Source organism: Oratosquilla oratoria, chromosome 29 (genome assembly GCF_046742065.1).
Source record: "Oratosquilla oratoria isolate Oo_2021 chromosome 29, ASM4674206v1, whole genome shotgun sequence".
In the NCBI taxonomy this organism is placed as follows: domain Eukaryota; kingdom Metazoa; phylum Arthropoda; class Malacostraca; order Stomatopoda; family Squillidae; genus Oratosquilla; species Oratosquilla oratoria.
In genome coordinates, this window is record NC_134805.1 from 6,593,533 (window position 1) to 6,606,838 (window position 13,306).

At 37.6% G+C, this 13,306-nt stretch overlaps 1 protein-coding gene across 6 annotated transcripts in view; it reads right to left on the bottom strand.

Annotated features, from left to right (window-relative positions):
- The window catches only part of Pgant5 (polypeptide N-acetylgalactosaminyltransferase 5), a 606,191-nt gene that overhangs the window by 20,721 nt on the left and 572,164 nt on the right, over positions 1-13,306 (bottom strand). For 4 of the 6 annotated variants that reach the window (XM_076211672.1, XM_076211671.1, XM_076211674.1 and 1 more), the window contains 2 exons: positions 10,820-10,997; positions 5,197-5,377 (listed from right to left, as the gene is read on the bottom strand). In XM_076211672.1, the coding sequence (XP_076067787.1) occupies positions 5,197-5,377; positions 10,820-10,997 (359 nt within the window). Of the gene's footprint in view, positions 1-5,196; positions 5,378-6,797; positions 6,979-10,819; positions 10,998-13,306 lie in introns of all 6 variants that reach the window. The other 2 variants (XM_076211673.1, XM_076211675.1) reach the window with 1 other exon arrangement.

The following is a 13,306-nucleotide window of genomic DNA, read 5'->3' on the forward strand; positions in this document are numbered from 1 at the left end:
CACCCAATCTTGAATTCACTTATGGCTTTAGCATGGGCTAGATCATCATCAATGATATTCCAAGAGCTCAGGTATCTGTATGGAAAACTGTTTCTGGACATCCTTTAGACATGTAGTCTTTTTCAATTGGTTCTCATGATTTTCTTATTCCAATCCCAAACCAAGAGACCTTTGTCAGTTTTATCTATTCCCTTTAATGACCTGAACACTATAAAGTCACCTCTTTCCCTTCTTTCTCTTTCTGCCAATGTATTTTGATTATTTCCTTGATCATTTGCCATGGTAAAGGTGCTAGGCAAAGGTATATATGTTAAAAGTGAAGAAAAAATTAACATAGGCCTATGCAAACATTTTGAGAAGGGTGAGAACAGGCACAACTTGGTAGACAAGTGAACACAGCCTTGTCTAGTTCATGTGAATTAAGTCTAAAATTTCAAGCTCAAGGAGTTTTATCAATGCAGAGTGTTGTGACAAAGCCTTAGGCAATAGACATACTCCTCATACAGCCATTGGAGGATTGGAACCAGATTGAGCAAAAATGGTCCTTCAGTGAGTAAGCTGTGGGTAACGAGGGTAAGCCTGTACTGGGCTCATTTCTCATGGTTCAAGCTTTCACAACACATGATGAGTTCAGCATCCAGGAATAATGTGAACTTTCTCATGGCTGGCTTGCATGCTCTAAAGTCTAGTCCTTTTATTTGTTTTCTATCTCTAAGTGCAAGCTGACCCCATAAATTTGTCCTTTTATTTGATTTTTTCTATCTCTAAGTCCAAGTTGACCCCATGAATTTGTGTTAAAAGGTTTTCCACATTGCATGAATTACCTAACTACATGGATTCATGACATAAGTAGTTTTGTCACTACAATTAGCTAGCACTTTCTTGGTAATGGTCTGTACCACCCTTAAAAATCAAATAAATGAATAAATAAATAAAATATAATAAAAGAATAAATAAACTATCTTACAGGAGACCCATGGCTCCCAAGTAACCAGCAGCAGCCACCAGAATGGCCCAAAGTTACTCAAGGATAAAATATTGTGTTCTCTGAGTATGGCTAGGGTGAGGCAGTACAAGATGAAATGTTCAGTGTCTTCTGTGTAATAAGAACATAAGAATGAAGGAGACTGCAAGAGACCATAAGGCCTACATTAGGCAGTACCATGTATATGACCACCAGTCATCCCCATCCATAAAGTTTTCTAACCGTTTCTTAAAACAACCAATAGTTTCCGCACTCACTACATGGTTACTAAGTCTATTCCATTCATTGACCACCCTATTAGTAAACCAATTCTTTCCTATTTCCTTCTTAAATCTAAATTTGTCCAATTTAAATCCATTACTGTGAGTCCTACCCTGTTGTCTTAATATGATGACCTTGTTTGCATCACCCTTGTTAAAGCCTTTGATCCACTTGGTTGAAGACTGGGCAGTTTGTCTCAGTGGTCATTCCTATTCTGTGCTGGTACTTGGTGCTTTCATTAGATGGATATTGGCTATAAATCAAATTAATATTTGTAGTGCACTTCCATGCAGTTACAAATATAAAATAGCATTTACTAAAAAAAAATTTGCCTAATCTTCCACTGATTTTCTTAGAAAGTATACCAATAAAAATCACAAACTATGAAACTCCATGGTGTTAAATGGTATTATGTCATTATAAAGACATGTGATGTAAATTAAAAATTATCCTACCAATAGGGGGGAGTTTGTGATGTTAAACCATATCATCATCCTCCTCACATGTTCATATGTCACAAGTACAGAATAGCATTTAGAGATGATGAATATTTGCACAAGAAACTACATAAGCAATGATCACAAACTGTGCAAATCACTACATTGTATCATATGGGGGCATCAATCAGTTAAATATACTTCATCTTTCATATTTTTGTCAACCATTCCAACACTATTGTTCATATGTCTCTTCAATTCTCTATTGCTGTATTTCATGGTAACACAAATGAGCAAGACATCCAGTAACTGAAATGATCTTATTAACATGCACATGTTTTTGGAAAAGCAGATTTGTGAATCATGAAATTTTAGGGTCAGTCTGTATTCCTTAGATGTAGAAAATTGATAGAGGTTCCTGGCCACCCCCTTTATGAGGGGTAAAGGTCCTTTTGGTATATATATGTGCAATTCAAACAAGTGGAAAATACAGATACCTGGCAGACAAAATTCCCATGGGTATTGAACAGCTGGAGTTACACTTTACTATGTCATATTTCATAAAAGAAATTCATATTTCATATTCAATATGAGTACAATTTGCTGAATATCAATATTCTACACATTCTATCTATACTACCCTACTTTACATATACCACTACATTGTTTGCTTTTGAAATAACTCACAATATTCAATATGCTTTATGGCAACTACTGGATACTACTACAAACTGTACAAAAAAAAAGTATGGTGAACAAGTATAAAAACACTTTTAAAATAGCTCCACCATAGTGTTATTCATGAAAGAGCACAAAGTCTAAACTTTATCAATTGCTCTTTGTTATTGTGTAGGATTGTCTATATTTACTGTCTAAATTTGGTCCTTCTTAGTTTTCATAGCCTACTCTCTGTATGCTGTTCTATGGTCAAATTCCTTAGTAAATTTGGAGGTGTCCTTGTCCATTGTCATAAGTCTCTCTTTTCTTGTGGGGATCATTATTATACAATGGCAATGTGATTGGTGAAATATCATGAAAGGCATGAGCCAACACCCATTCCTTTACTACAGTTTACATGATAAACATGCATAATTCTTTACATTAGCAAATGCTATTACAGCTAGATAGACTTCTAAAGATCTATATATTTCAACATAATTCTAGGAATGGAGAAATGACAATATAGACTATGTAACCACCACCATGACTCACAAGAAAGGTATGTGAACACAAACACACACATACACGCATACACACACACAATCTTTAAACTATTCCTTGGGACGTGAACCCGTTACAAAAGCAAAAGAGGAGAAAGATTTGGGAGTATTGATAAAAGACAACCTGTCACCTGACAAACATATCAGCAGGATTGTGGTAAAGTTGTACGGACTGCTGCAGAAGATTAAAGTGGCTCTACACTACATGGTTGAAGAAATGATGAAAAATCTCACTGAAACCATATGTCCATGACTGGAATATGTGTAACTGGTATGATCCCTACACAGTGAAGGATATAAACAAGATCGAGAGAATACAAATGGCAGCAACCAAAGTGGTCCCCAGCCTGGAAAGTAATCCATACGATGAAAGACCAAAAGCATTGGGTCTGCCACCATTGAAAAATCAAAGAGAAAGAGGTGATATGATTACAATAGGGAATAGATTACATTGACAGAAGAGATCTCTTGATTAAGAATCCATAGATTCAAATCTAAATATGATAACTGAAAATCTAGGGTATAGATTAAATTGGAACTGTACATGAACTTGAGGCTAAGTATAATAAATTGGAGAGTAGGAGAAGCGACCCAACAAGCATTGCTCTTTTCCTGTATATTACAATTAGGTAAATAAATACACATACACACACAAAAGCAAGAGAGAAGATTTGGGAGTGTTGATAAAAGACAAAATGTCACCTGACAGACATATCAGCAAGATTGTGGGAGAGACATATGGACTACTGCAGAAGATCAAAGTGGCCTTTCACTATATGGATGAAGAGACAATGAAAAAAATTATAGAAATCCTGATCCATCAAAGACTAGAAAAATTTTCAGTGGTGTGGTCCTCATTCAGAGTGAAGGATATAAGCAACATAGAGACAATACAAAGGGCAGCAACCAAATTGGTCCTCAGCCTGGCAGATGAACCATACGAAGAGACTAAAAGCACTGGGTCTACCAACATTGAACAATCAAAAGGAAAGATGTGATACTTTTACAGTATTTAAGTTATTGAAGGGGAAAGACTACAATGACAGAAGAGATCTCTTGATTATGAACAGAATGGCTTTAAAAGTCATGAGAACAAATTAAGAAGAACTACATGTCTAAGGGATGTTCAGGAATAAAATTTTCTATAGATACATAATACTTGGAATAACTTGATATAGCTCAAACTGGAACAATACACGAATTGAAAGCTAAGCATGATAATATAAGAATTTGGATCAAGTTGGAACCAGACATGAATCTGAAGCCAGGTGTGATAAATTGGAGAGTTGGAAACAGGACCCCACAAATGTTGCTCTTTTACTGTATACTACAATTAGGCAAAGAAATATGAGGACACAATAAGAAGCTAAAGAAGGACACTTACACAAGAGACCTGAAAAAGAACAGTTTCCCGCACACAGTGATCGATGTCTGGAATAAACTAAACAGTGAAACAGTGAATGCCAGAACTATACACGAGTTCAAAAATAAACTGGATGTGGAGAGATACGAAAACGGGTCACAGCAAGCATAGCTCCCATCCCATAAAATACAACTAGGTAAATACATACAAATACACACATGCACTCACATACACACCAACTTGTTGATATAGTGGTGCTGAATTTGACTGCTAAGCAGTCCTTGGTTTGGTCTCCATCTAGGAATGAAAAGCCTCACAGCACTGATTGTTGGCACCCTATTCTTATGGACAAGGAGTTTGGAAGGTGGGAGGGTTGTAAGGTCACAGCAACAGCATTACCCACAGATTAGGCAATATATGAGCTCTGAGCATTTATCAGGGAAGCCAATAACTGTTGATCATGAATCATGTGATCCAAGGCAATGATGAATCACACAACCACCCTATTCCTTTCTGTACACACAATCATACAGTGTGATTGAAATTATGCTGTGTAAAAACTATTAAAATCTGAATACATTAGTTTGTAGTGTGAACACATGTAGTGTACAAAAAGTAAGACTAAGCTATATGGAAGCAATCTTCACTCTCATAACCTGAATGTGCTTTGACAATGCCTATATGGTAAAGTGTTTAGGGTGGGTAGCATGGACAGATTCCCAGCATCACACAAAGGGTCACCATGAATGCTGAAACTATTTCACTTATTGTTCAATGATCTACAAGTCTGAAAATCTTGTACAGTATTGTGGAATTTTCCATAAACGTTATCAAATATCAAAATTAACTACTAAGCAATTTCATTGTCCCCTTTGTTTGAAGCTGGGGGTGCAAGCTTTGGTGCAGAGTGCACGCAGCATGTTCCCTAACCTGGGTTAATGCTGTAATAGAATTCTTTCCAATTGTCCAACCAAACTTCGGCTAGCCTGGCGTTGTTTTTATTTACTATTTTGGAGGTGCCCCCTGGGAAGGTATAAGGCGTGGACTTGCGGAATACGTGACCAACATGGGAACATGTGGCTATCTCCAGTGTGCCTCCACACATCCACACCTGAAGCATAACACACAGACACATCAGATCTGAGTGAAACAAGGTGAAGTTGAGGAGGCCTGAGGGAGGTTCTTGAAGGTAAATCAGGAGTACCAGTAAGATTTTAATACCGTAAGATATAATTTGCTCTTTTTAAGCTCACGAAGCTCGCAATTCTTACAAACTAAAGTTTTCACCTTACCCCTTCAACTAAACTAGTTGCTCTTCATATCCTGCTCAATTGCAGTCTTCATTCAGGTCATGGTAATCTCACTACACCACTTCAGTGAATAGCTTGAGGTTAGTAAAAGTGGACAGAATAATCTACAATTTGTTAATTAACCATACCCCATTCTTTTACTTACAACACCTTTGTTAGAGGAAATGGTATTAGTAGATCACTACAAGCATACCCTAAACCAGTACCTCACCAAAATGGAAAGCATCATTTTCCTTGATTACATCATTATATTAGGTACTAACTCATCCACTGGCTGCTGTAACCAGATTTCATACATCATAATAGAATAATCAAGCTTAAATGATGCTACCCATTGTATGAAACTATATGAGGTATCTACATTACTGTTAATATCTACTCCATTTCAGCAAGCAGTAGTCTGTAACATTATAAATGCTTGTTAGTATTGGTTCTAAGGTTGGCAGAAAAAATATACCTAAACCCCTTCCATACCAGCAAGTATTTTCTATCCTGGCTGTCATCAGGTTATTTTGTAGAATCTTTTCAGTAAGGAAAAGGTTAAGCCTACCTCAGTTAATCCCCTCCATACTAGGAGGTAATTATTAGCCTTTTGTTCTGGTTGCCACATGGCTACCAATGAATGCCTTTTGGCTCCACAACTCTGGTAAGGAAGGGGGGTTCACATTTTACAGGATTAGTACTGCTTGTATGTTAGCCTTAGAGTAAGATATAGGGGATGACAGTCTACTGTGTGTCATACAGTTATAACCATGTTTGAGTACACTGAAGTAGATGTTTGGCAAAATACCTGCAAAAAAATTTAAGACTGTGTACTTTTAGTCTGTCTGTAGTAAATGACTGGTCTCTGTAAGAAATTCAAGTGTTAAGTCATAAGCTAAAGACAAAGGTAGTCAATGTGAACACGCCATGATCATGTAGACCAGTGGGGTTGTACGGGTCCTGGATAACGGAGGTCATGAGAAAGAATTTGGAGCAGATAACTTCTTTTCAAAAGGTACAATCATTTAGATGGTCTTGCATCAGTCTCAAATGTTGGTTTTGGGGAACATGTGCAATGTCAAAAGTAGAAAGGTATTTTCTTTAAGGTAAGTAGGAGGCAGTGGATAAAAGTTATCACTTGTCCCTGTCCTGCAAGGAATGAGGGGTAATTGGTCAAGTGGTACCTGGATAATAAACAATCACTGGGTATGGTACCTGGATGAGATAATCATAAGATACCTGGGTTCATTTCAAAGAAAAAGTCTCTCCACTCGTCCATCCAAACTGCAGCAACTCTAGCAGAATTTTTCATGACCACTTTGACGACGCCCCCCGGGAAGGAGTAAGGTGATTTGTCCCGGAACACATGGCCAACATGGGAACATGGGATGATCTCCAAGACTCCACCACACTGCCAGATCTGTTATATTCAGCAGCTCCATTGTTAATCCCAAAATACACCAATACATAACAAGTTTTCACAAAATCCATTAATGTGATCTGTAGAAAAGTGTTAAATTACCAAGATGGAAAATGCAAAATATAATATTGTATGGTATTAAAATTATGGATTTATCTGAAATTAAATGCACTTATAACCCTTGTGCTTGTTGTAAATGGGTTCTTTACCAATCTGAAGGGATCTCATGGAGCCACATCTACTCACTTAAATCTAAACATTGAATGGAGAAATTACAATGCACTGGGAAAGAACACCACAGGCCTCCTGCAAGAGAGATCTGAGGCAGCTGATTAAACAACTTTAATATATAATATCAAAACATGTGGGGAAAATTAATACTTCAGTATAAAAGTATAATTTACAGACATGTTTTAGGTTATGAGGGGTGATCTAACACTACAAACAGTTGTTGCTTCAAGTTTTCCCAATTGGAAAACTGCAGCCCCACCATCACCGGTAACAGTCCTCTGGCTCTTCTGTAGATCTCTCTGGGAAGAGAAATCTTGGTCTGGGGTGTTTTGCAAGTGTGGGAACTGTTTTTATTTCATTGGTAGTGGTGGTGGTAGTGGTGCTAGTGTTTGTACTAATAGTAGTAGCAGTAGTGGTTGTAGAAGCAGTAGTGGTTGTGGTAGCAGTTGTTGTTGTAGTAGTAGTGATTGTAGTAGTAGTAGTGGTGGTTGTAGTACTATTGCTTGTAGTACTATTGGTTGTAGTAGTAGTGGTTGCAGTAGTATGCCTGTGAGGTACCAGGTCCCCACCCCCTAAATAAACACATATAACCTTGATTTTGAGCAGACTGCAGTAGAGTAGGATAAATGAACTTCAGTATTAGGCTTCATTAAAGTGAAATAATATAAAAAGGTAGTCAACCACTGTCTTTGGTGAGAGAGGGGCCAATGAACTGTGTCTGTAGAAGACAGATCCTGACTGCTTTTACCACACAGTTCCACAAGGTTGGAGGTCATTTCTAAATGTAGTAGTAGTAGTGCTAGTGGTGGTGGTATTACTGGTAGTGGTGATGGTATTACTGGTAGTGGTGATGGTATTACTGGTAATGATGGTGGTGGTAGTAGTGGTGGTGGTGGTAATAGTGGTGGTGATAGTGAAGGGTGGTGGCACTGGTGGTGGTGATGGTCATGGTGATTGGTAATGGAGGTGACAGTAGTAGTAGTGGTACTGATAGTAGTAATGGCAGGTGGTCATTGTGAGGAGGAATCACTAGTGCCGGTAGTCAAATCTCATTACATGTTATGGAGATGATGGTTATGGAGATGATGGTGATGGTGATGATGGTGATGATGATGGTGATTGATGATGATGGTGATTGATGATGATGGTGATTGATGATGATAATGATGATGATGGTGATTGATGATGATGGTGATGATGATGGTGATTGATGATGATGGTGATTGATGATGATAATGATGATGATGGTGATTGATGATGATAATGATGATGGTGATTGATGATGATGGTGATTGATAATGGTGATTGATGATGGTGATTGATGATGGTGATTGATGATGATGATTGATGGTGATTGATGATGATGATTGATGGTGATTGATATTGATGATGATGATGATGATGATGATGATGATGATGATGATGATGATGATGATGATGATGATGATGATGATGATGATGATGATGATGATGATGATGATGATGGTGATTGATGATGATGGTGATTGATGATGATGGTGATTGATGATGATGATGATGGTGATTGATGATGATGATAATGATGATGATGATGATAATGATAATGATGATGATAATGATAATGATGATGATAATGATGATGATAATGATAATGATGATGATAATGATAATGATGATGGTGATTGATGATGGTGATTGATGGTGATTATTGATAATGATGGTGATTATTGATGATGATGGTGATTATTGATGATGATGGTGATTATTGATGATGATGGTGATTATTGATGATGATGGTGATTATTGATGATGATGGTGATTATTGATGATGATGGTGATTATTGATGATGATGGTGATTATTGATGATGATGGTGATTGATGATGATGATGGTGATTGATGATGATGATGGTGATTGATGATGATGATGGTGATTGATGATGATGATGGTGATTGATGATGATGATGATGATGATGATGATGATGATGATGATGATGATGATGATGATGATGATGATGATGATGATGATGATGATGATGATGATGATGATGATGATGATGATGATGATGATGATGATGATGATGATGATGATGATGATGATGATGATGATGATGATGATGATGATGATGATGATGATGATGATGATGATGATGATGATGATGATGATGATGATGATGATGATGATGATGATGATGATGATGATCTTCAGCCCCACCATGGCTGCCAATGGATCTCATGCCCTCCCACAAGGTCTCTCTGGGAAGAAACTTTGAACTGCTATCAATGTTGCATTGTGGGACTTTTTCTAAGTCACCAGCTGAAAGTAGTAGGAAGGGTGCAGTCACCAGCTGTCAGATTATACAAGAAGGTGAAAGAAATGCAGCTGAGGATGAGACATATTTTGGGCCCGTTCTATAGACAATGTCAATCCCTCTTGGGTGCAACTCCAGCTGGAGGGGAGGAGGTTGACAGGTTTGAAAAAGGGCAGTAAGGAGACAATTCTCTTTGCCGTCCATCCTGCAGCATTACCACAAGCAGATGTCTGTTAATGTCCCCTGGTATGTGAATAACTAGCGCAAACAATAGTAAGATATCTTGGTCCCAATGCACAGAGTGAGTGCCAGCCCATTAGTGTCATCACTCTGTGGAGGTGAAAGTGTTAATTTGATCTAGATATAGGCAGCCAGGATAAGATCCTCCCCAATGTCTGTCTTGCAGAACCACCTTATGGAGGTATCTCTGGTCCCACTCCATACTGAAATGACACTACTCTTTTTCAGCAGAATAAAATTATCAGGAATAAAGAGATCTAACAACCGATGACTGTAAATTCTTCCTCCTCACTGGTGACAGAAACAAACCCACAATACTGATATGAAACAGATAATGACCCAATGTTTCTTTACAAAGAAATCTATGAAAGGAGCCAGGGACTGGTGTTGGTCACTGTGGGACTACAGGTTTCCATCAGCAAGACTCAAGCAATGGTTTCATTCACTAAGAGATCTCTGGGATAGAACAGTGACCATGGACACTGCTTGAAGTCAAAAGGAGTCCCATGGGACTAAAACTATGTTTATAGGCAGACTGAAGAACAGGAGCACACCAGAAACTGTAATCAGAATTTGTATTATTGAATGGTGTATGATAGTGTAATTAATCTGCTAACAAATTCCTGACTTTCTGTAAATCAAGGACATTCAGTATGTTCATAATTACATCACAGTGAGCATAGGACATGCAACATCTTCATGGGTTAAGATAAAAAAAAAATCAATAAAACTGCAACAGTTCAACATTAAAAATATTTGAAAAGAATAACTGATTAATATTGATGAAATATAACTGAAATGATGATTAATGAAATAATATTTGTTAAAAACATATTTAATATATAAAACGAAATATAAATAATACATCAAGTTCTACACTGACTGCAGTGATAGCACATTTTAAATTCATGAAATTGTTCATGCCAAATGTTGGCCGACTACAATTTGACCTTATGAATTTATTTCATCCAAACATATCCCCTTAAAAAAATCAGAATAAAAGACAATAAAAACACCTTAAACTTAACTTTCTGAAGTAGATAAGAGTTACTTTTCAAACTTGACATACAAGTTCTTACCCTAAATGACATTTCAAGGTTTTCTCCTCCCCAGATGTCCATTCCTTCATCATAGGTGCCAATCTTTTCAAAATAAGACTTGTCAATGGCGAAAAGCCCTCCAGCCATGGTCGGAGTACGAAGAGGCTGTGTTCGATCACCACCCCTGCGTTCCATTTCCCTCTGAGGAACACGGTACCTGAGGATAGCCAAGAGTTGGAGAATTAGAGTACGAAATATTTCTGAACATTAATACCATATCTTAATTTACAAGTACAGTACTTGAGGCACTAATATCCATCTATGTCTTGTTTGCAATTACCTGTTTGTGATTTACACAACCGAGTCATACCATTTCATTCAATTCTCTTCAATCAAAATTCTCTCAGCCTCATAATTCATGAAAGCTAATAGTGTCTCTTGTTTACTAGAAGTAAATCATGAGGAACATATGTATCATGCACCCAATTATATTTATCTAACTGAATTGTACAGGAAGAGCTCCACTTACTGCAGCCCACCATATTTCTTATTAGTCCATGATAATAACAAAGGAAAAGTAAAGTAGTTCATGACACAATAGTACAACTGAATGGTAAAAACGAGTCTAATGTAGTCTAGTTTAGTATTGTGCTGTGCTGTCTGGTGCTCATTCAATATACGAATTGTGTACCGGACTTTTCGAGCTCAATGGAAGCAAGAGAAAGTGAAAAGCCTACACCAGGAGGCGAAGTGCGTAGCTGCGGCCGAAGCCGTCACCTTTGCCCTATGTGTTTGGACTGTCCGGGCAGGCAACAGTCACTACTGAGAACGGTAGAGGTGTGCGGGAGTCTAAGCGAATGAGAGACCAGCATGCTTTGGATCACGCCAACAGCGTTCGTTAATCGGTATCTCGTTATTATGCATACATACCAAAGGCTTTTTCCCCTACACGGGGGGTAGCCAAACGAAATTATTTCCCACCATCGACTAACCCCCGAAAAAACTAAAACTGACTTCCCGGTAATGATATACTGGAAGACAGTGTTAATACAGGAGCATGTTGTTCCAAAACGTCAGATAAACTCAGCGGTGGAACAAATCATAACAACATGACCGCACGTTTATAATTGCAAACTTAAATCTATACCAAGGAGGTCAATGAACTTGAGCAAAATCAGTGGTAAAAAGTAAATACAATAAGGTATATTGGTATGCTACAGATTACTTAGTGATAATTGGATTGTTTTTGTCGTTTCGCTGTCTGCTGCATACTGGATTGTTTTTGTCGTTTCGCTGTCTGCTGCATACAAATTGCAATTGGCATTTGACTTCTTGTCATAAGTCTTACAAATACATTAATCTGCGCGGCAAAACTAAGTGATAGCAAGAGAAAGGAAATCCGACAATGAAATATAGTGGTGGATGACTGACTATAAAACTTGTTGATAACTGAATCCTAGTTTCTGTATCATTTCCTTGTAAATATTCATTCGCTTTGCAAGTACCCTATATTAGTGTGTTCAAGTTAACACGTCACGGTGTATTACAGTAACGTAAACCATAAAACGACACAACCTAGATAACTTTTGATTTACAAAGATAGCGTTTTATTGCAAAGACCATATTCATGCGTGCTTTTATTTCACATGCGAGCACGGGCGCGCGCGCACACACACAAAGTGCATTTACTAAAGATAATAAGAAAAATGTACAATATGTGATAAACATTAGTCACTGGTAAAAACCGTAAATATGAAAAGTAATCAAGTGAATCACCCAGCATGTGTAAACGAAAACGCCTTCCACAAATGGCGCTCCATTATGACTATTGCAACTTAAGACATGAGAAATGGATCACTTAAGCAGGAATTTCGCTTCCTGTCAATATCTTAACACCCAAAGTGCATAGCCTGACTAAAAACGTTCATTGTGATACCCTGGACGACATTAATGATTCTAAATTGACACGTAAACTGCGTAAAATCACGACTATTTTTCGATTCTAATGGCGGGCAGATACGACGCGATGGCTGTTGGAAGGTACTTGTTCAACAAACCGTGGTGAAACCTTCAAGATCTCATATATGGACGTTCTCGTTACCTGGGTGTTTGTTTAAACGGAACCCGCATATTATGGACTTTATAACGAGGTTTGTGTGTTATATGAAATCTTCGGGATATAACGAACATTCGGCAATAACGGACATGTGCTTCCCTCAAATGTGTCCGTTATAACGAAATTCAACTGTACTGTGACCTATTTTCTGTAAGCCTTAAGCAGTACTATACAAGTTTTATTTATTTACTTATTTATTTATTTGGTACTGCATAATTACATGCTTTTAATACTTAGACTTTAACGGCACCTTATAGGTCCGAACAACGTAACGTTTTTATGTTTGGAGACATACATAAAACGTTTACAATTTTCTTTGTTCCTGCTGTTCTTAAATTTGTCCTGTATCGCTCCTAAGATACTATCTCTTCTCATGCCTTTGTGTTGGGGGATAAGAATGCGGGCTACCT